We start from the raw sequence: 23,872 nt of genomic DNA, 5'->3' as shown, positions 1-23,872 counted from the left end.
GTTTTGAAGCATGGCTTGACTTGTATTACAAGTCCACTGCTACAGTAATTAGCATTGGCCAGAATTTGTAGCAAGAAAATTATTGATAACTTATAATTTGTGTTCTGCACATTCCCATTACATAATAATGTCTTCAACTTAAATTGGTCAAACCTTGACAATTTAGTTTTACCTCAGTGTAAATATATTAACCTGTGAGAGATAAGGAGACATTTTAGTTGGCCATCTAAAAAAAATATTAAAATTTAGTTCTAAGACAAAAAGTTACGAAACAAAATCATAGAATCATAGAACGTGAGGGGTTGGAAGGGACCTCTAGGTATCATCTAGTCCAATGCCCCTGCCAAAGCAGGATCACCTTGAGTAGGCTGTGGCTGCATCCAGGTGGGATTTTCAAGTCTCCAGAGAAGGAGACTCCACAACCTCTCTGGGCAACCTGTTCCAGTGTTCTGCCACCCTCATAGTAAAGAAGTTTCTCCTTATGTTGAGATGGAACTTATTATGTTCTATCTTAAATTCACTATTCATTGTCCTATTTCTGGGCACCACTGAAAAGAGAATGGCCTTATTCGCTTGACACCCACCCCTCAGATACTTAGAGACATTAATAAGATCCCCTCTTAACCTTATTTTCTCCAGGCTAAGCAGCCCCAGTTCTCTCAGTCTTTATTCATAGGAGAAATGTTCAAGCCCCTTAATCATCCTCATAGCTCTACAAGCATACTTACTCTCCAATTTAGATCCCAATGTATTGCAATAATACAGTAAAAAATCATTCTGAGGTGTGCCTATTTTAATAGGAAGCTATAATCCACTGCATGTAGACCGTCTACATAGGTTTATTAGCAGAAAACATTATTATAGTTTGTTATTTTCAGTGATAAGTAGAATGACGGATGCCTAAATGTGAAATTTCCATCATCAGGACTCTTGAGCACTGAGGACTTGTCTCCAGCCTCCTCTCTTTTGTGGCATTTACTCAGACTACTGCTTTTCTTTGTTCCTTGGGCTGCTAGTCTCATTGCTGCTTGCTGCACAGGTTCTAGTTTGTTCCTTGTGCATTCACACTGAGCACATTCCTTCTCTGTGCTTGGGTGATCTAATGGGTAGTACCTTTAGAGTAGATGAGAAGAGTGTTCCTTGCTTGCAGTGCTGGTGCCTTAGCAGCCTCAAGCTCTGTGTTTGCAGGGATGTGCCAGCTTGGAGTTCCTGAATATGCAGGGGAGGGACATTGTATACATACATTTCAAAATGAGACAGTTAGCACTTTAAAAGCTTAAATCTTGACTTACCATGTCTTGGCTGTAAAATTTTGAATCCTGGCAAGTTGGTTTTGCAGGCTATAAAGCCCCTTAAGCAGAAATTCCATCCTGCTGTCTTCCAAGTCTCAGTCTTAGGGCATTCAAATAACATTTTCTTACCTAAGGAACTGCCAAACCATGAGATACAACTGGAGACACTAAAAACCAAACTTGTAGCTGTAGTTTGACAGAATAACAAGTCCCAGGTCTACTGTGTGAATATGATGAATGTATGTCAGCAGTCCTTCTTACTTTTAATATACTGGAATTGGAGGTTTACCAAGTTTGTGATTTTTTTTTTTTTTTTTTCAATCTCAATGTTACAGGTTCATGAAAGCTTTAAGTTATGCTTCATTAGATAAAGAAGATTTATTAAGTCCTATTAATCAGAACACACTTCAGCGTTCCTCTTCTGTTCGCTCTATGGTTTCTAATGCTACTTATGGTAGCTCTGATGATTACATTGGCCTTGCTCTCCCAGTGGATATCAATGAAATATTTCAGGTATGTAAGTGATAATTTTATAAGTTCATTTGTATTTTCGTACTGAAAGGTAATCAGCTGTTGCGTTTTCATCAGAATAGTTTAAATCTAGCGAACTGAGGAAAAGTGGGTGTGGTACTTAGAAGGAAAACATTTTGGAGAATGTGTTTCTTTTCTAAACCTAATTACAGAAAATCACAGTCTGTTTCATATGGTTATATAAACAATGATGAAGAGTAGGTTAGAAGAGTGCTAAACAATGGTAGCATAAATATTATGTCTAATATTTTGGTTGATAGCTACTTTTATTCTAACATGAGCGTAGTCTGTGGACATTTGTTAATAGCTCTCTAGCCTAACTGATACATTTCTTGATCAGCCATAGTGTGCATAATCATACTGTTAACTTCCTGCTGCCATCATATTGATAAAATATTACTTTATTCAATATATATATATTCATGGCTTCAAATTATATTGTCTTTACTTGGCCTTGCAGACAAATTTATTTAAGTTTAAGCAGATAATTTTAAAGCTTTTTATCAATATCCTTCTTCTTTCTACTTTGTTAAAGCAAATTCCATAGAACAAACATTATGCATCACAGGGTTTACTACTCTTACTTGATTTTCAAAACGAGGATATGGTCAATATCAGAAGTAAATTGGTGGCTTAATTTTGCTAAAGGTTTGCCTTTCAAACCCAGATTTATTACTTAATCTCAAAAAAGCTAGAGTAGAGGCAAGGCTTTCCATCCTGCATGCCTCTATTCCTCCTTTATGAAATAGATGCATTTTGTGTCTCCTTGGCCACCATTAGGGCATGTTTATGTTGCCTGATTTCTTCTTTCCCAACTCTTTCTCTGCGTGGCTCTGCAACATCTTGCAGGCAACATTTTAGGTGTCCTGGGCAATTTTGCACTGTGCTCCTGAGGTACCAGTGGTGTACAGTGACCATGGACAGATAATTAGTGGCCACTTCTGGGTCACTGGCTTCCTTACAGATTGTCATCAATATGATTTAACATTTACTGGCCATTTATAAGCAAGGCTTAATTCATTCACTCACAAAATCATGTTTTTTTCCTTGGCATTTCCTAAGTACTCAGGAACCCATTCTTAATTTTCTCCTCTAATAGGTTTTCTTTCCTGAAGTAAAAAGGGGACAGTATTGTTAAAAGTGGCCAACATTTTTTTTTCCTTATATAATCTGTTTTTCCTTTGCATATGGTTATCACATATGCTAATTCTATTTTTCACTTCAATATTCCAGGTAAAGGAAACTCCATATTTCCAGAAGAAAACCACACCTCCACTTGATGACCGTGGAGCTAAGGTCTTTGGACCTGATGCAGGAGGTACTGGTTGTTTTCCTCACTTGAACCTTTCTTTCGTTTATTTGTGTGCAGTGTGGTGGGGGTTCATTCATTAATTTTTCCCTATAGAAAAGGTTATTTTTAGCTGTCAAGTTTTGACGGCTATATTCTGGATTCAGGATAGCAGGTCATTAATTCCCCGTTAAATTTAGTTTGAGTATGCTGTTGCCTCAAAGCAATAGAAGCTTGGGTCTGCTCTAGTAAATGAGTAAGGAGAGGCTACACATCCTTGTTTGTAGTAAGACACAATACTAATCAAAGATGGTAGTGTTACTGCAGTAAAGAAAGTAGCTAAATTTAAACTAAAATATGTATGTCATATGCATACTGAGGTTTTACACTTTGAATTCTCTTGATTATAAGTGAATTCATAGGAACCAGTAAAGCTATGAAGTGTGTATTTCAGAAAGCAAATTTTGTCTTTCTGTGGTGTTTCCATGGTGGTTGAGCAGCAGAAGTGATAGAACATAGTACAAGAGCGTTTTAAGTGCTCTGTGCTGCCTGGCTTGATCTGAAATATATTTCCTTTTTACTCTAGAGTAGCTGGAAATCAGTAGGGCATCAGTGTGTGGCTTTTCAGTAGGGTGATTGAAAAAGAAGCGTTGAAAATGATTCTTAATTAGTATAGGATAGCTGTTGTCTTGCCTCCTGATATACTGCAGGTTTTTTACGAGCACTTTGAGCATTCACATAGGTACACCTTACTGATTTTATTCTCTTTTGTGCTTTTAATGTAATATATAAAGGTGATTCTCCTGAAAGTATGTTTCTGTAGTTTGTAACATAACAGTGTAAATCAGCTCTTGTTCAAAATTGATTTTTCGGTATTCCCCAGGGAAGAACATGTCACTAAAATTGAGCTTGTTTCTTTATTGTTGAGTCTAGTTCATTTGTACTACAGATACTAAGTTGTAGGGTTTTTTCACTGTGTTCATTGGTGCTTGTCATTTAAAAATCTGATTAGATACTATGAAAATTCATAATATCTTAGTGATACATGGGAATTATTGTTGCTAATGCTGATACAATGTTAGGATTTACCAAATATATTCTTTCAATATCTGTGGTATTTAGTACAAGTTAATGTTAAATACAGTGTGTATGTATATTTAATTGAAAGTGTGTTGGTTTCTTGGTTTTGGTTTGGTTTTTTTCTGGTGTCTAATTGCTTACCTACACGTCTTCCATCAGATACAGGTGATTCTGTCAAGAGCCCTTTTCAGATGCTCCGACAGCAGATCAGTCTCACAGAAATAATGAATACCAGCCGTTCAGATGCCTCTCAGTTTTTAGAAAACACAGAGGATACAGGACTACAGGAGCACACAGATGAGAACTGCCTTTACTGTGTCTGCATTCAAATCCTGGGTTATCAGCCTAACAGCAAAGTGAACTCTTCATATAATCGTACAGGTTAGTGTTCCTTGTGGGAAAGTGTGATAAAACTGAATGAAAAGACTTAATTTTGCTCATCTTTAAAACTGTGTAATCTGTTAAGGGCTTTTTTCCCTAGTGATTATTTACTTTGAAATTAATCCTATTTAATAAACTCGCTGTGAAACCATTCCTATTTAGATGTTCGTTTACATATTTTTGTTTTCTAATGCTGCTAGAATGAATCTGCATGTTGGGGTTTTTTTAAAGTGTTTGTAAGAGTTTACCAAAATACAGAATTTGAAATCTTACTTAGTATTTAAAATCCATGTCCTGAAAAATGAGGCTTGCTCTCAAGAGCAAGTGTTTACCATGAGACAAAACAAAGGCAGTATGGGGAGTCTGTTGAAGCTGAGCTGTAATTTCTGGGATTTAGTCATCTGTCTTCATAATTTGAGATTCTTAACAGAATTTTCAGATTTTTTTAAAATTAAAAAGCTAAATCAGTAATGGATGCTTACTAGGGATCCTCATCATTTTACAAACGTTACATATTCAGGCAGTAACATGTAAAGGGCACTGCTGGCAAAGGGAATGATATGCAGAATGTGAGCAGTGGCCCAGAGAGCTGAGTTTGAGTTCAGTATCAAGAGGAGAGGACAAATACAGTCCCATTTGTAGTCTTAAAGAGCATAGGGGGATTACAGGTGCAGCAGAGACAGATTCTTGTCAGAGGCACAGAGCCAAAAGGGCAGGAGGCCATAAACTTTGCTGTGCTGTAGGAGTAGAAATTCCAATTGAACATGAGGAAGCTCTTGGCAGTGTAATTTGATCTCATTTCAAGATGAGTCCTTCTGTGAGCAAGGAGTTGTACTAGGTGATAGTCCCTTCTTTTACTGTTTTTTATTTTACTGGGCAACAATTAAAAGCATGGATTTTCTATTAATCTCTCTAAATCCAAAATGCCAGAAGCTGTGGATATTGAAACCTCTCAAAAGAGACTTACTCATCGCATCTTTCCACTGGTAAAGTCAGAGCCCTTTCTGCAACACCACTGATATTTATATAAAGGGAAAAATAGGCATATGTATGAGTATCTTTACTATGTTACATAAAATTGAGCACAGAAATATCAATAAGAGCTCTGTGTGACAGAAGTTTTTAGGCTTCTGTCAGTGTCTAAAAGTTAATTATTTTCACTGAAGTATTTTCAGATTTTTAAAAAAATATTTTTAATAGCAATTTTGAGTATTATTTATCCAAAATTCAACATCTATTTTCCAGATAGTTTATACAGTACAGTACTTTAGTACATCAGTGTCCTGCATGCTTACCAATGTTGAAAAACAAGTATTTAAAGTGAGGAAAAATGTGAATAACAAAGATGCAACATCTTGTTTATGTCAGATTTTTCAGACATTCCTTATCCCGACTGGTGTGGGCAGACCATACACAATCACTTAGATGTGCATTCCTCCAAATTTTCTGGAATTTCAGGCTGTAGTGATGCAGTGTCCCATGGTTCAGCTAGCAGCACCAAGAGTACAGAGCTTGTACTGGGTAAGTTTGAAAATTGTTTTATTTTTAGAGACTATAAATCCTAAGGCATTTTTCAGATATTGTGGAAATACCATATTTCATCTATGCATACTGCAGCTAAGTAATGGTCATTATTTTTAAAAAAGCCAAAACAAACAATAGCAGAAGAACAGAAATAAAGTCAAGAACCAAAGAAAATGCCTTTGAATTATTTCATTGTTCCTCAGGAAGGTTACTGAATTGCCATAGTTATGGCAGATGAGAGAACACAGTTTTAAACTCTGCTCTTTTTGCTATACGGAATTTCTGCAGCTCATTAAATAGCTCTGCATCTGGCATTACAAGCAAATTGACTACCTTTTATTTCCACACTCATGTTAAAAAATACAACGTAAAAAACTACTGGATTTTCTGTAAATAATGGCTAGGGCATCTAGTTCCATCTACCCTGTATGGTCAGGGATACCTCCTACAAGACCCGATTGCTCAATGCCCCATCCAACCTGGCCTTGAATGCTTCAGGGAGGGGGCAGCCACAAGTTCCCTGGGCAACCTGTTGCAGAATCTCACCACCCTCAACAGTAAAGAAATTTTTCACCCTCAACAGTAAAGTAATTTTTCCTAATACCTAGGCTAAATCTCCCCTCCTCAAGTTTTAAACCACTGCCCCTTGTCTTCTCACTACACACCCCAGCTTTCTTGTAGGCCCCCTTCAGGTGTTGGAAGGTTGATATAAAGTCACCTTGGAGTCTCTTCTTCTCCAGGCTGAACAACCACAACTTCCCCAACCTGTCTTCACAGGGGAAGTGCTCCAGCCCTCTGGTCAGTTTTGTGACTCTCCTCTGGGCACACTCAAAGAGCTCTATGTCCATCTTTGGGGACTCCAGAACTGGACACAGTACTCCAGATGCGGGTCTCACAAGAGCAGAGTAGAGGAGGGGAGAATCACCTCCCTCAGCCTACTGTCTGTGCTTCCTTTGGTGCTGCCCAGGACATTTCTGGGATGCAGGCATCTATCAGTACTCATGTTAAACTTAAGATACTCACCCCCAAGCCCTTCTTCTTGAGGCAGTCCTCAGTCCTTTCTCCTCACACCCTGTGTTTGTGAATGGGATTGCCTCAGCCTGGGTGCAGAACCTTACACTTGGCCATGTTGAACTTTGTGCAGTTTGCATGAGCCCACTTCTCAAACTTGCCAAGATCCAGCTGGATGGCATCCCTTCTCTAACATGCCGGTCACACCACACAGCTTGGTGTCACCTGCAGACTTAACAAGGATGTGCTCAGTTCCACTGTCCATGTCTCCAACAAAGATGTTAAACAGCACTGGTACCAGTACTGACTCCTGAGGAACACTGCTCATCACTGATCTCCACTTGGGCATCAAACTATTAGCCAGGGATCTTGGGCATCAAACTGTTAGCCAGGGATCTCAGATCTGCTCTGCCCTTACCATGGTTCTTCATTCTCCCCATCCCTGTCTTTGCCTTTTGTGACTTGGGTGATGTTTCTAGAGCACTTGCAGGTAAACACTGGGGCAGCAAAGTCCTTGAATACCTCAGCCTTCTCTGTATCCCATGTAACAGGTCCCCTATTTCCTGTCAGAGAAGGGTCGGTATATATAAATACATATGCAGGTGTCTGTGAATTTATGGAATGCTGAAACAGACTTATGCCACATAAGATTAGAGCTATCAAAGATTTTTATATTTGAGCTCCATGCTGTTTATTTTGTTTTTCCAGGAGTAAAATCAATCCCAGATGATACACCAGTGTGCAGAATACTTCTGCGGAAAGAAGTCTTACGTTTAGTAATCAATCTCAGTAGTTCAGTGGGAACTAAGGGCCATGAAACTGGACTCCTGACGTAAGTTCAATACATTTCAGATGGTTTAGGAACATTTCGTATGTATTCTCTCAGATATCTGGGACCATGATTAATCTTCTTTGTGATTTTTCAAAAAATTGTCAAGCAGATATTACCGAATAATTTATTTTAACGTAACAGCTAAACAGAGAGTTTTTCTTTTAATGTTTGCTCTCTGTCTAGTTTCTTCCTCCTTCCCAGTCTTTTTAAAATCAGTAATTCAACTGTAGTTATATTTCATTTTATACCTCAAATATCATGCATTTTTAAAAAGCATTAATTCTTGTTATTTCTGCCAAGTAATATAGATCAGATAAGAATAACAACAAACTGAAAGTAACTTCTTGAGAAACACAGATCTGATTTAAGCAAGAGTACAGCTATTGAAATTAATCTATAGGAAAAAAATCATCTTAAAATAGGGGAATATAAACCTAGGGAGCAGATGTTATACTAAAACCTTTTGGTTCCTAGACCAGTGGCTTTGAAAAATGACATGCAACTGCTAAAAGAAATTGCAGAAATGCTCATTTTTGCTTTAAAAATGCTTGCAGGTAATTGTTACCTCTTATATATTTTTTATTAAGTTTGTACATGTGGATGCTAGCTCTTTTTGTAATAAAACAATTATTTTTGTACATCTCTTATTTTAAGACAGTGAGATCTTAATTCTGTATGGCTTTCAGGCTATGTATCTTATTTTATCTCATTAATATGTATTTCTTCCGGTTTAATACAAAATAGTGCTGTCCATTTTTATTTTCTTGCTTTTCCACATCCCGAATTGATAATGCCTAGTACTGAGGAGTTCTGTTCTGTTAATGTTAACAACCAATATATGGTGGAAATATGTGATGAAAATCTATTCAAGACTTACAAACCCTTGTTTTTTCACTTTTTCAGAATTAAGGAGAAGTATCCCCAAGCATTTGATGACATTTGCCTTTACTCTGAGGTGTCATACCTGTTAGCACATTGTACGTTTCGACTCCCATCTCGAAGGTTCATTCAGGAGCTGTTTCAGGATGTGCAGTTCTTACAAGTAAGTGGAGAGCGCAGATGCATTGAATGCACCAAAATGTGGCAGCCATGTGCAGGTTGCTTGTTCTGAATAAAAGATGCTTTCAGGCATATCTTCAAGGAAGATAGTTTCTGATGTCACTCTAGTAAATCTCTAAAAACATTCATACTTCATCCATCTTTTTCTTTCAGATGCATGAAGAAGCAGAGGCTATTTTAGCAGCACCAACTAAACAACCAGTAATTGATCCCTCAGCTGACTCCTGACCTCTGACACGTGCAGTGCATTGCATATAGACTTTCTGAAATGCTCAAACAACCTCGGACTGACTGGATAAAAAGCTTGGAGCATCATCTTCTGGACTGTTCCAGAAGCTACTGGTACCTGGAGACTGAACTGAAAGCTTTTTCTTCCTCAACCAATTACTGCCCAAGTCTTTTGAGCTCATTGGGGATATATTAAACATTACCGTAGTTTTAATAATAGTAATTACCAGTATATGCAAGAGCCGAGCACTGAACACCTCCACAAGTTTTCATTTCATTTTCTACCATAAAGTAACAAACATAGGACAACACAAAGAGACATCTTTTTTGACTGACTTCCGATTCTGTTCCAGAGAAGCCTTGCTTTTGATAACCAGGAATCGGAGCAATGAGAGTGCATTCCATTGTCAGCAATGGGGAGCCATGCTGTAATCATGGATGCTAGGGGATAATGTTAGCATTTGTCTGTTGTTTTTTGTACTGTTTATAACACTACTTGGGGGTTTGTAACTTCAGACAGATAGAAAAACCTACGTGAATCTGAGGTTCATTTAAGTTATTTTAATATTGCTATAGCTATAAATCATTGTATTTACAGTCTCTCCAATTTCATTGCATTTACATACATGTATCTCATCTGAACCAGTTAAGGATTTTCACTACAGTTTGGTTTTAAAAATAACAAATAATTTTAACTTTAAAATGCTCAAATCAGATGGTTTTCCCTGAATTATGTGCATATGTTTGCAGTTTCTACACTCACGCTCATATAGTATGGATGTTGGTCTTACTCTTAACTAAAATCCTTTAAAAAGCATGATTTATATCAGATAAATGAATATTGTGTAAACTAAACTTGAAAACATTTAATCATTGCTGCTTTTGTGAGAAGACAAAATATGAGTGTTTTCCAAGTTCCACGGAAACAGCCTTTTATAAAATCAGAGGTTTATTTAAATTTTAAGTGGATGAGTGATCAAGCATCTAATAATTATTAATAATTGTAGTGAAAAGCCTTAAGTACCAAATTTTGGAGCAGCAGTTCTTAGTTTTATATTGGTATTTAAGACTTGCTGCAAAAGTTACAAGATATGGTGACTGTTAATGACTGGTTGCTTCTGTCACATCACTAGTGAGATTTCTAAACTAATGAGTACAAGTTTAAAAAAATAAAGTAAGAATTCCCACCACTTTTATCATGGATCTGTAGGTTCAGAAGCCTCTATATGAAGGTAACATAAATATATGCAAATGTGTACATACAGTAGCATGGCCACCTTTGTTAGAACGCCTGTAATAGAAGGGATTATCCTTTGATTTTGATATAGGTCAATAATTCAGCTGGACTGTACTGAGTAGAACATATTTTTATCCATTCACTTCTACCATTTTTTATAATTGTCAAATTAGTACTTAAGATAAGTGAAATTTACCCTGATGCTTGTAGCTGTTTATTTGGTATGCTATTGGACATTTCAGTAAGTAGTCCTGTGAACAGTAAAACATGACTCCTAGTGAACTGTAGAATTTATTCGCTCTTACTGGAAATTTTATCTTGCCACATAAGCACTGCTTTGCAGCTTTCACTTCACCTAGTTCTTATGTGTACTGCATACCACCAGGCTCTGGTAAAGCAGATTGTAAGTTGCTGCTCATAGTTAAATTTAGTTCCTAAGATTATCTTTACTTGAGTTCCCACTGAAAGATAGGAAAAAGAAAAAAAAAAAAAAAAAAAAAAGAAGGAAAAAAAATAAAATAAAAAAAAAAAATAAAAAAGAATAATACAACCCTTCTAGGGTCAGTGACACAGATAAACCGTGTCAAGGCGTGTTTGAAATGCGCTGAGAACATACCACAGCAGTAACCACTGGACATCTCTGGTCGTAAGAAACAAATGCTTCTGTAAAACCAAAATGTCAATCACAGTAGACCAAATAGTGGTATAAACTCCAAAGGAAATAATGTAGTTTTCCCAAAAATGGGGCTAGCATATCTTAAGCAGTAGTTTCAAACACTACCTCAGTTAGGCTAGATTATGAGAGATTTGCTTTAATAACTAGATGGGGTTACATCAAACAACTCCATGTTATTTTTCTGCAGTTAAAGCAAAATAAACAGCTTTTTATCACTTGTATTAAAAAAAAAAAAACAAACCCAAACAAAAAAAACCACCTTTGTTAATTTGTTACCATTTAACCCATAGCACTTAATGTAGAAAGCACCATAAGAAGGCCTCTGATTTTAAAAGAAGCAAAAGCCACATCAAGATGCTTTTGAAAAGAGTTTTCATCCTGCAGTGTTTCAGTGTTCTTAAGTTCTTGCTTGTGTGGGGATCCATGGCATCAGAAACTTGCCGTAAAAATTATAGCTGCAAATTCAGTTATAAAACACGACTTTTTTTTCCTGAAAGCATATGAGTGTCAGTAGATTACAGCAAGTATGCATCAAGGATGTAAAGTCTGTAGTGTACATAGGCTGCAACATTTCTAGAATTAATTTACCTATTTACATTAGCTCACATTATTGTTTCATTTTAATTGGCAAATGAAGGGGATACTCTTACTGAAGGAATTTGATATTGGTCTAGTTATAAACTGTGAATTTCTAATTCTGTAGATTAATTTTTTTTAAAATATCCCTTTAAAGTTCTTATCCCGGGGTGTTATTTGCTTCATTATCAGATTTCAAAAGTAAACAGTAGTAAATAAAAAATGTGCTTATATTAACCCTAATAAAGAATCCTTCCACTTTTTCTAGAAAGGTTTGCAAGAGAAGCTGACAGACTCCCTGCTTTGTATTTCTCCAGTGCAAATGATTTGTGATGCTGTTGAATAAATGGTAAAGCATAGTGTTTGCTTACACTATATACAAATACAGTTTGGTTGCTGTGGTGAAGAAAACTCCTGAGTCATTCAACATGCTAACAAAAAATACTCAGCTCTGCAGAGGAAGCCTATGTGGGAGGGAGGGGCTGGCTGTGAAATGCATCACATTTAGTCTGCTGTGTCATTTGTCTGCTTTTCTAAGTCTCCTTTCTCAATCAGTGGAAAGGAATAGCCCTCTCCAAAGGGCAGTGAGCTAACTAAATGGCTCCCAGTTACTTCCTCAAGGACTTCTTTCTCCCCATGGAGTCGGGAGACAGACAAAGCTGGGTGCTTCAAGTGTCCTTTTGGGAGGTAGAGAATTTTTCTGGTGTCTGAAATTCAGAGATGCTGAAGGCTACCAGATGTTGGGGACATTTGGAGCTGGAGATCATCAGTCTTTGAGGTTCTTAAATTGTATGATCAATTGTTGGCATGTTGTGCTTCTAACACAATAATGTGTGTCCTCACCTGACAGTTCTTTTTTGACCTGAAATGCATACCCTAAATGTGCTCTTATGGAGTTCTGTTGTTTTTTGCCAAGACACAACAAGTGCTAAAGTATTTTTTAGGGCACAGTGGCTTGGCACTCTGAAGTAAGCTGCCCTAATAAACATGTAAAAAAAAAGGCAGAGGTGAGGATATTGCTTTTTTGGGGTTTTTTTTTGTTTTGTTTTTTTTTTTGCTCTATTACTTTGAAACGTATACAAGTCTTGAACAAGAGAGTTGTAATTTGCAGTAAGAAAGAGACTGACAAATCCTATTGCACCTTTAGGTGTGTCAAGAGAAAGGTAGCTTAAATAATCAAGGCCTAGTGAGAGATGAAAGAGTTGCTGCTGCTTAGTCTGTGTCCTGGTATTTGGCTTTTTGGACTATGAGAAGCTGGTGTTAACCTTGTGAGTTCAAGCTGAGCAATTGCTATGGAAAGATTCTTGCTAGGCTTCAGAGCATCTCCAAGGTTTCTGCTCACCTCCTGGCAGGACTGTGCTGGAGTTGTCACTTAGAGCTTCATGGAAGCCAACTGAAAGCAGGTCCTGTAACATGTTTTTTCAAGTTACACTTAAGTTACTGTATGCTTAATAAAGGTATACTAGGTCAGACTAAATTCTGAGAGCTCTGAAAGACTTGGGAACACGCTAGAAACCACATTTGTATTTTGCTAAAAGCCTCCCTTCTCATTGGTTTTTAGCTCCTGATTCTGGTTCCCTAGATAGTTTTGTTTTCAATGAATTTATTTGTATGTTTGGTAAAAAAATGTGGATTTTCTTTGGGCTATTTTTATAACATAGATGGATAGAAATGCCACAGCATGCAGAAATTGCACATTTTGGTTGAGTTGCTTTGTAAAATACACTATTTTATTTGAGAAATGTAATTTATGCCAAAAAGTGTAACATGCCATTTCACCACTGAGTAGGATGTTTTAGCACAAGATGCAATGTGCTTAGGGGATAAAATTTTGTAGATTTATTTGAAAAATTGTTCTAGTACTGGGCTGTAAGCATCCCTAAAGTTGTATTACAAAAGAATATCTAATCAATCTGAGGGGGGAAGGGATCAAGGAATATCTCAAGACTTAACTCTCCCTGTGCCGTGTGGTCTTTTTTTTATTTAGTAATACGCTGCTACATATTTGGAGGATCTAGTGTTTGTAGGCCACTGAGCAGACATTGAAATCTGATTTATATTGTATACCTGTAACATAGAAAGAAAAAGTATTTCTATATTTTCCGTAAGAATATTGCATTGAGCTCTGTATAATTTAAAGAGGCTTGTCCCAGAATGATATTGCCCACCTTGATTTTTTTTTTCTTTCTTTTGTGTGTGTGGTGTTTTGGTTTGTTTTGGGTTTTTTTCTTTTTGGGGTTTTTTTCGGTATCGTGTACAGTTCATGTCAATGGGCATTAAAAGCCTCCTGAAGCGTAATCTTATGAAAGGGATGCATTGTTAATAAAATATACTTAACCTTCTTATAGTGTTTCTGGTCTCATATGTACCTTTCAGCACTAGAAATGGGTTAGAATTTTATTTATATTTGTAAGTTGCTACTTAACTAGAACAGCCTGAAGCCTTCCAAATAAACATCTTTCAAAATATATTTTATATCAATGCTTTGTCAGATGTCTTGTAAAACTGAAAGGAGGTGCTTTAAAAGTCCATAGACCATTTTGTATTTTAAAAACTTAGAGTGCTGGTACTGAGGTTAGTTTTCCATTATGTTATGACAGATGTCTTAGAAAATAAAAAAATTAACCGCACAGCTCCACCTATGCAAAAATACTTTTCTAAGTGTTTAGTTCTCATGCCTGGACCTTACCCTTTGGCTGTGACTAAACCATTATCCTCCTTGGAATCCTGCTGGTGTGTATTTAAGCACAGGTGGTTTTATGGACCCATGACCTATATCGGGTATCACACAGCAAGCAGAAAGGTTTATAGATAGAAGACCTAACTTAACCAAATAACTGAGCAATCTGGTACCTGTTAAGAGTTTCCTTGCTTCCAGATAAACTTTCTCCTAAGAAAGAGCATTGGAGCTGAGGTGGTCCTCTCAAGAGGCGACAGTGTCTCACCCACTTAAGAAGGCACAGGTGGAGACACTACCCACACAGCCCCATCCACTCACTCCCCAGCAGCTTGGCAGAAGTAGGAATTTGTGCAATGCTGAAACTGTCCCCTGGCAAGAGGATCTGCAGCATATAGAAATCTACAGTGTTTCATGGGATAGTCTGACATTAACTGACCTATGTATCAGAGTTCCTTAGATGTGCAGCTGCTGATTTGGGATACCTTCAAAACCTTCTTAAAAACAGAGGACTTATTTTGAAAGGCACAGATAGGAAGTTTTATTTGTGTAGGAGCAGAACAGCTGACTTCTGTTTATTGGCCTTTTTCCCCACCAGTAAAGCTTTTAAGCTATACAAGTCCAGATGATGTGATTAAACACTTGGAGAAGGAGCTGTTCTAAGTTGTAATGATATGGTGGTATCAACATTCTGAATTCACTGTATCTTGATTGAGAGTGATGTAAAAGGATAATTTTCTCTGGGATGTCTCCATGGAATAGTATCAGCCTCCTCTCTTCCGTATGCTCAGTTGAACAGAACTTCAGGTTGATTGTAACCAGATATGCTTCCTTACTTCACTGCCTGAAGGCTGAAAGGAAGGGCTATATATAATGCTTTTTTTGTTTGTTTGTTTTCTTCTTCCCAAGCAGATTTGTGTATATCCTACATGTGGACACAACACAGTCTGTTGACTGGGTACCTCTAACCCCAATTAGCCATCTGAGCATTTGCATCTTTGCTGGTACTACCTTACCTTGGCCTGCCTGAAAGCTTCTCCCTCCATTCACACTCAACACTTCTCTTGCCCAAACTCTTCATAAGGTTTTGTTGTTTTTCCCATTGCAACGCAACTCATGGGCATTACACCAATATCCATAAGCAAAAGTATAAAACCTAGATATGTTTTGGTATCAAAATTCATTTCTGTCTACAGAAGCTTAAGTTTTAGAGAGTATAATTAGCTAGTTAACTAATTGCCATTTAGCAAATTAGCTGAATATCAAGTTGTAAAAAACACTTCTTTTTTCCCCTTGTGACTACCAACTTTGTGATTTTAAGGTGAAATCTTTTATTTTCGAAAGATTCCAGATAGTAACATAATTAAGCAAAACCAAAGGTTTCCTTGTGCACTAAGGAGGTTAATCAGACACAATTCCAAATATCTTGCTTCGTTACAGGTATGCAATTTTTAAAATCAAAATGAAAGACCAAATTAGCTGCTGCTTACTGGAAGGAATTCTGAGCATTGCAATAAAAACCCTTTTTTATATACATGCCGAAGCAGTCATGAAAGATCTATCTGATACACAGCCTGGATATAATGTTCTTCAGAAATGGGATTCATACACCTAACACCTGGCTCCCATGTCTGCTTACCTGGCTGCTTGGAGTTTGCTAGGTAATAGGAGGGCTAAGACCAAAAGAATTAAATTCATGAGCAAAAGCAGACACAATGCCATGGCAACACCTCTGCAAACAGCTGCTGAAAAAACTCCTTTTCACTTAATTCCTGGCATTTCTTGTTTACTTAGGAGGATTTTATTTAACATTTGGAACATAGTTTAACATTCCTTCAAGCAGAGAAGTCAGAAGTGTCAGGACCCCGTTTGTCTGAAATGTGAGTGACAACCCACTAACAGGGACAGGTACTACAGAAATGTGTTTTCTGTGCTCTGTCGCCCACCAGTGGTAGGTAGAAGATCGCTAAAGTAAAAGCAAGAGACCATTTAATTCTAGTGCACAGGGCAGGACACCCAGATCTTTCAGACATGCACCACACCGAATGCAGGTGACCCTTCCATGTTGACTCCTTACACCATTTAAGAGAGAAAAAATACAACTCATCCCACTGGTGCCACTGGGCTGGGGCAGACTCTGGAGCTTGGTAATGCTCCATGCACAACTGCACAACACACATGGGTTAGGGGTGGCACAAGTGGGTAGAAAACCACAGAATACAGCAAGTGAAGTAGACTCCTTGAGTACAAACCCCTGATGTCTTTTTTAACTTGCCCCTTTATTTTCTGAATTGATTTTTAATTTCTGCAAAACAGCGTATTTTTTTGCATGAGGCTATGAGCAACTCCTGTGGATCCATCTATCCTGCTATGTAATACAGACTGCAAAACATCCTGTAAATCTCATATGGGGCCCATAGCTTGGAATGAAACCACAGCACACGTCATTCCTACGCAGAAGTCATTATTTCTAAACTAGTTCTGAATCAAGAGCTTTGCAGCATTAACAGGAATAGGGTAGTTGCATCTGTGAAAGCCTTCATCAGAAGAAGTTAAGGTTTTAGGAACCCTTATTTATATTGTGTAACTAAACACAGGACAGGCTCAATGGAAGAGCATCCATCAAAGTCTCCTCCCTAGGCAGTGCACAGGCGTTTGTGAAATATATTTGAGACTGGCCTTTCTGCCAGATGTTTCTCTGGGTGTTGAGGCAGCATCTTCATTAAAAATATCATAGTAGTGTGGCTGGTACAACACTAGTGACAGTTTTGGTTTGCTTGCCTCTAGTGTCTCTGGTATTTGATAGGAGTCTGAGTCAACGGCAAGATGAGAAGAATAGGCAAAATTTGCAAACCAAGTATGAGTCTGGGGTGTAGGTGTAAAGTCTCTCTCTTCATTTTCTTTAGCATAAATCCAGGAAGAACTGTGACCATCAATCTTCTCTGCTGTTGATGTTGAAGACAACGGGCTCCATGGATGCAATTTCTGGGCTTCAGCCTTACTATCCACTACTAGCATGTCAGGAATGCAGTCACTTATCTTCAACACTTTCTCAGAACCAATCTACAGCAGAATCATTAAACAAAATTACTCAATGGAAGAAGCCCACTCACAGAAAAGGGAGTGGTTACATAAAGGACTTCTAATGTGGTCTTAAAAATATTTTTCTAAAACTTCGCTTATCAAAGAATGTATACATAAATAAATCAGATTTTTTAATTGATCTTACATTAAACTCTTTGAATGACAGCACTCTGCTCTTGTTAGGATGAGGTATTACAGGACAGCAGCACTCCTGCACCCTGGAAACAAGACAGCAAAGCAAATGAGGTCTTCGTACTCTCATCAAAGCATATTCTACCAGCAAAAGCAACACAATGGGGTGCTTACAGAAAGAAGAGCAGATGATGATTTTCTCAGAAATGCCACAAGACAAATACCTAAAACATTCATACAAATGTACAGCAAAGGGAAAAAATGAATGTGGCCTTAAAACATGCTGGAAGCAACAAGCTGCAGCGGTGGCTTGTGAATTGTACTACTTCTCTGCAACATAAATGTGCACTACAACTTACCACTTAATCTTCCAGAGGCATATAGCTGCTGCTAGTGTTGGAATTATCACTAGCAGAATTAGAAGGTACAGGATGTTTACTATGAGAGAAAAATACATTAAAATTTTGCTGTCAACTTCACACCTGTTGAATTTAATATAACCCAAGTTTCCGAGACAAAAATTACATCAGGCCCATGTGCAATGCCTGCCACTAACTCAGCAGTAAAACTTTGTGGTCTTTGTTGGACCGATAGGTTGGATGGAAGTTCTGAGATGCCACTGTAAATCCTTGACTTCCTTTACCAAAACTGAATTATTATGAGAATGTTTTAAAGTTATCTTCATGTTGGCGTCTTAACTGTAAGAGTAACTTTCCAAAAGTTAAGACAACGACAACAACAACCTTGCTCAACTATCTGGTTTAGGTTTTCTCATATCACTGAAGAAGAGAGGTTTTTATCATGAGATGTTGAAAGAACATCTGCACCTCTGGTATGGGAGGACTGCAACAAGACAGGTGCTACAGGAGTGATCATGCTCTCCTAGGTTTTACGCTGACACAAGAATCTCACTGCTGCTTTCTCACTGGAAGACACAGCCTTGGGCTGTGCCTTTCACAAGCAGCTGAGGCTGTAGTAAGCAGACCAAGGGGGAACACTAGTCAGCTGCCCTGTGCCTGCAAGTTTGTGTGTCCCTATCACACAGCCCAGTAAGGAATGGGCACATGTTAAATTCTGCTTCTATCTTTCCTTGTTTAATTAGGCCCCCGGTTTGGTTCCCTGAGTGGCTTCACAAATGTCTGGGCCTCTGCAACAGAAGGCTGGGGCATGGAAGCTGGAACCCATGTGTAAGAGGCAGAACTGCCTCCTGTGAGGGTGTCAGGAGCTGTGAGACTCTGCTCTGCTCATCAGCCTAAAACATAAAGTCTCCTTGTATACGAGCTAATGCTTCACTCCTTCCCTCCCTCTTCACCTCCAACAAACTTTTCAAAATCAGACATCTCCAATTTGGACCATAAGTTTCACAGCCACAACTGCTGAGTGGTATTTTCAAGGAAACAGAGCTACAGGCAAGTGATTTCCATTCTACTTTGATTGGTTACAAACTACATTGCTCAAGCCAACAACCCTTTTTTAATGCTTTATGAAGGCGTTAACTTGGCAGTGGGTTTGAAGACTCATGATAGTAAGAATCAATATTAAAGTTCAAGAGTCCATACAGAAATTACCTGTTTGAACACAGATCTGTGGTTTTTCCTATTAGAAAACTATTTAAATAAAAATTATAATTTTTCAATGCTTTCTAGAAAATGGGACTCATTAGCCATGCAAATGTGCATATATTAAGCTTTTTTTCCCAGAAAGGTGTAAGACTTAAATAAAAATGTAAAATTATTTTCATTCTAAAATAATAAAAAAATGCTACTTAAAAGTATCAAAATGTTGTGTTGGTATGCACATTGAATTTCTCAGTTGGAGCCTTTTTCAAGTGCACGGTACGTTGAATTAAACACCTTCTCTTGAGAAAGGAAGGTTATTCAAACCTTTTAAGTCATCCCATCCTCTCACTAGAATACAAATTTTCCACAACCAATACTCACAGTTAAATGGTGTATCTATGTATCTAAAGTTAACAATTGGATTTTCTCCTCCACCTGTGTATGCTTTAACCACTAGTTTGTATTTCGTGTTTGACAACAGATGTTTCACAGTGTATCTCTTCTCTTCTGGGTTGTCAATTGAGTATTTACATAGCACTGAATTGTCTAGGATGAAGCAGATGAAGACAGAATTACAGAATAGATCACAAAATCAATGACAGAATTACAGAATAGATCACAAAATCAGTAACAGAATCACAGAATACTTTGGTCTGGAAAGGATCCATAAAGGTCACCTAGTCCAAACTGCTGCAATGAGCAAGGAGACCTTCAGCTCTCTGAAGGTGCTTAGGTAACTCAGAACTCTAACCTTTCTTTGAAAGTTTCTAGGGATGGGACATCTACCACCTTTCTAAGAAAGAGGGTCCAGTGTTTCATAACCCTTGTAATAAATTTCTTCCTTTTATCTAATCTAAACTTACCCTCTAACTTTAAAACCGCTGCCCTTTGACCTATCACCAAGGCCCTGATTAAGTCTCTCTCCATCTTATAAACTCTCTGTAAAGGCTGCAATAAGGTCTCCCCAAAATGTCACAAATCAGCTTAAGGGAGACTGCTAGATCATTAAAGTAACAGAGTATGTGCAACCCACCTTTGTAATTTGCACACATTCTTCTGAGAAGGATGATGCATCCTGACTCATTGCCACTGGGGTGAATTTACATCCCTTCTCACTGCATCTTCCACAGCATTACACATCACCTGGCAGACTACCTAATAACTTGCTGCCAAACTTGCAATTGTTTATTTTTTTACCAGAATGATTTGGGTTTTGCCATTTCCTTTTTTGCCAGAATCATGCAGCCCTTAATCTTAGGTCAAGTTCTTTGAAGATAAACAAAAGCAAGAAATCTTTGCCTGAAAAAAAATCTTTGGCCTCTCTGTTGTGCAACTCCCAGACCCCAGGGAGAAAAGAGTTATATTATTCCTCTTCTTCCCAGGCACACCCCTTGTCTGCTAGCTCAGACAAACTGGGAAGCAGGAAATCTTCAATTCAAACATTTTAAATTCTAACTGGGATTATTTGCAGAATTAAGGTACTTCTACAGTTAGATTCATTCCAATGGGAACTCATACATAAGCCTCCCTCATTTCAAAGTAAGCTTTTGAGCCTGGTACTAGTCTCATCAGCAGAAGGATGTGATACAGGACATGACTCAACTGTAAGAAGAGGTGAGTTAAGAAAAAACACAAAAAAATCTTTAAACATGCTGGAAACGTCAGAAAATTATAATCGAGTTAAGTCATCTGGTGCAGCTTTGAGTGTGGAGCAGGAAGACCAGATATAAAAAAAAGTCTAAACATGGCTTTGTGCCATCCCACAATTCAGTTCTGCTGAAGGAACACCACTGTAGAGCACAACCACAAATAGTTTCACTATAAAGGAATTTAAATGGGGAATTTACACAGTGATGGCGTGGAAGTAAACTGTGTCCCATCTGTTTCTAAGATACCCCAAATACTAGTAAAACTAACATGCTTCCTATGACTCTCATCCCAGTAGACCACAAACAGATGTTTTCGAAATTCATCCAGAACTCTGATCACAAGAGGCAGAAACCTGAATCCTCCCACAGTGCTGCTGGCATCCTCTCTGGAGCTCACACTGGAGTTAAAAGGAGCTACAGACAACAGGACAAGGGGCTATAAATTGTATAAAGCCCACTTCCACCCACTAGAACTGCAAGCATCGGAGAAAAATCAAAAGCAATGTGTTGAAATCTACTTAGTACCTAATGAGCCAATTTGCCCTTGAACTTTCTAAGAGGCTGTGGCAGCAGCAGCAGCAGCCACAAAAGTCTTTCACCTATATCAACAATAGAACTTCCTAAACCATAGAGCTCAGTTACCTGGAAGAACATGTTTTTTGGATCCTTCCAAACTGCAGTCCTCTTGTAAAGGTGATACATAAACGTGGTAGCCTCTTAAAAAGCCAGGCTGTGATTCATTTGTGGGATAAGAATCCCAATACAGTGTTACTGCATTGAAAGTCAGTTCAATGTTCTCCACAACAGGGTCAAACAGAGGAGCTGGAAGAAAGAAAATTCAAGTTAAAAAATGCCATTATTCTTCAAGAATGTTTTTCTTCTCACTTGAAAAACATCTACATTCCCATGTGGTGTTTCTGTTCGTATCTTATTTGCTGGGAAAAAAACTAATTAAAAAAAAATTAAAAACCAACCAACCAAACAAACAAACAAAAAGCAGTTACCAACCAACAAAAACAAAAAAACACACACAAGTATTCCCCAAAACTTGTCAGCTTCACAGAATCTTCACAGTCCACATTATACAGAAAGCACTGACTCATCATAGCTTTGTTCAGCTAGTCTAATTAACTTGGACTCTACTGTATAACTGGACTAGCCAAGGATCCTCAAAACAGAGCTAGGTACATGTGCTTCAAGTGCTTCACCAATTACACAGAAAAAATACAGCAAATACATTTTTAGTTAGTTGCAGGTGGAAAGCTGCGGAATTCTCCTGCTTATGAGAGATGAATTTAGCAAATAAGCAAATCCTAAATAAGCTGTCAACTTACGTAGCTCCTTGAAATAACCAGTCTTCTTTTCCAGTAAGGTGGCTCTATTAGCAACAGATCCATAAATGTGGAAGTTGTATCTCACCCCCGGAACAAAAGCAGCTAGAAAATAGTGGAACTGATTTTAAAAATAGGCTATGGTTTGTCTGGTTTAGCTTTTTCTTTATTGCTTTCTACAGGAAACTACAGTGGATTAAAAATCATTGTGTGGTATTATGCTATTAGAGCAACTGAAGGAGACACAGGGTAAACCAGTTCTTACTGTGCACAATGTAAACTGAATGCATTTATTCTGCCTGAAAGAGAACTGTGGGAAGGTATTTAATTATTATATTTTTTTACCTAGAGTATTCAAGATGTGTGCATAATACACTCCAAATGCATCAAAGAACAAGATAATTTCATTTCCATTTCTGGCACAGGCTAAACTCATGTTTTGGACTGTTTAATGGAGACACATATCTATGCACGCATCAGGATTTCATGTTATCTTCACTGACATCTACTCCATTTGGATTAACCTGGTGCAACCCACTGAAGAACTGGACAACATTTTCCCCACATTACCACACTCTCCTTCAGTGAGGATGCAGCCTTCCATGAGTTTGTATGAACTGAAGTGCAGTTACTTTTTTGCATATTGAAATGCGTTCAGTCAAATTTTGTTCAACCATGTTTGGTTCCAAAATGAACTTTGGCCTCTAGAGACTTCAGGAAGGCCACATTCCTGCAGCTGTGGAAGTGAATCAGAGCAACTTTCACAAAGCCAGGAAGGTTTTAGTGGTCACCAATGGGATAAAACCCACACAACTGGTCCTGAGCAGGGACTGGTGCTGAGACACATTATTTGTGGCATGCTGACAGCACTAGTCCTCTCACAATGCAGCAGGTGCTAAATTGCCTGGGTTTAAAATTGAGACCCATGCTACAAGTAAGGCAGAGCTCCATTTTGCATCTCTCCTACTAGAAGACTTTTAACTCTTTTATCAATCTCACCATCCTCCATCAAGATGTTATTCCAAGCTACTCAGGAGAGTTTTGCAAAATACCATGCTGACTTCCAAGGCTTGATGGTCCTGGCATATCTGTGATCTTACTCCCTTGCTAAGCAAAACATGATGCCACATTGAAGAGTTACATCTGCACTGCACAGAATCCAATATTCCACTAGATTTGTTTCTTATGTTACATTAATGCCACAGCATAAAAAGCTCTTGCACAGATACCAGAAAGAAAACTTTCTGGGCTTTCACCTGAGCTGATCAGAGCACTGGAAGCGTTTGCCCCAAAACTCTTCCACTGGAAATCACAAGGCCGCAAGGCTGGAACGTTGCACCAGTCGATAATGTAACTGTCATAAATATGTCTGGGCTCCCAGGAAATAAAAATGCCATCATCTGTACCATTAACCCATTCTTCCTCAAGCTCTGAACCACTGCGATCTTCTTCAGTGCCTAGGAATGGAAGAAACAGTTTGTATTGCTTTCCTACATGAGAACTCAGATTCATAAATGACGATCAATATGGTTTCTATGCTAAACTGTTAACAGCAATATACTTCTTTCTTTCACTGTTGGGTGTATAAGCTCATTTTTGTGCTCTGAAAGCTAACAGCTCAAAAAGCATCCAGTAATTTTTACCACATATTGATAAAAAAACCTCAGCTGCAGAAACTTGGTGTCATAAACAGAAAGTCATATGAGGTTAATCGCACATTAAGAG

General features: G+C 38.0%; 2 protein-coding genes across 8 annotated transcripts in view; one reads left to right on the top strand and one right to left on the bottom strand.

Moving 5' to 3' along the window:
- The window catches only part of RICTOR (RPTOR independent companion of MTOR complex 2), an 88,041-nt gene extending 77,097 nt beyond the window's left edge, over positions 1-10,944 (top strand). For 3 of the 5 annotated variants that reach the window (XM_030466874.1, XM_030466876.1, XM_030466877.1), the window contains 7 exons: positions 1,628-1,805; positions 3,057-3,141; positions 4,339-4,572; positions 5,941-6,093; positions 7,816-7,939; positions 8,843-8,981; positions 9,152-10,944. In XM_030466874.1, the coding sequence (XP_030322734.1) occupies positions 1,628-1,805; positions 3,057-3,141; positions 4,339-4,572; positions 5,941-6,093; positions 7,816-7,939; positions 8,843-8,981; positions 9,152-9,226 (988 nt within the window). In that variant the 3' untranslated portion in view covers positions 9,227-10,944. The remainder of the gene's footprint in view (positions 1-1,627; positions 1,806-3,056; positions 3,142-4,338; positions 4,573-5,940; positions 6,094-7,815; positions 7,940-8,842; positions 8,982-9,151) is intronic. The other 2 variants (XM_030466875.1, XM_030466878.1) reach the window with 2 other exon arrangements.
- Positions 10,945-15,731: 4,787 nt separating this feature from the next.
- Positions 15,732-23,872, bottom strand: part of OSMR (oncostatin M receptor) — a 30,892-nt gene continuing 22,751 nt past the window's right edge. For all 3 annotated transcript variants that reach the window (XM_030467933.1, XM_030467934.1, XM_030467935.1), the window contains 7 exons: positions 23,404-23,604; positions 22,151-22,252; positions 21,459-21,638; positions 19,549-19,713; positions 17,968-18,046; positions 17,622-17,694; positions 15,732-17,455 (listed from right to left, as the gene is read on the bottom strand). In XM_030467933.1, the coding sequence (XP_030323793.1) occupies positions 17,015-17,455; positions 17,622-17,694; positions 17,968-18,046; positions 19,549-19,713; positions 21,459-21,638; positions 22,151-22,252; positions 23,404-23,604 (1,241 nt within the window). In that variant the 3' untranslated portion in view covers positions 15,732-17,014. The remainder of the gene's footprint in view (positions 17,456-17,621; positions 17,695-17,967; positions 18,047-19,548; positions 19,714-21,458; positions 21,639-22,150; positions 22,253-23,403; positions 23,605-23,872) is intronic.

The sequence above is a fragment of the Calypte anna genome, chromosome Z (assembly GCF_003957555.1).
Source record: "Calypte anna isolate BGI_N300 chromosome Z, bCalAnn1_v1.p, whole genome shotgun sequence".
NCBI lineage: Eukaryota > Metazoa > Chordata > Aves > Apodiformes > Trochilidae > Calypte > Calypte anna.
Note: the sequence above shows the minus strand (reverse complement) of the source record. Positions and strands in the feature narration are given on the sequence as shown.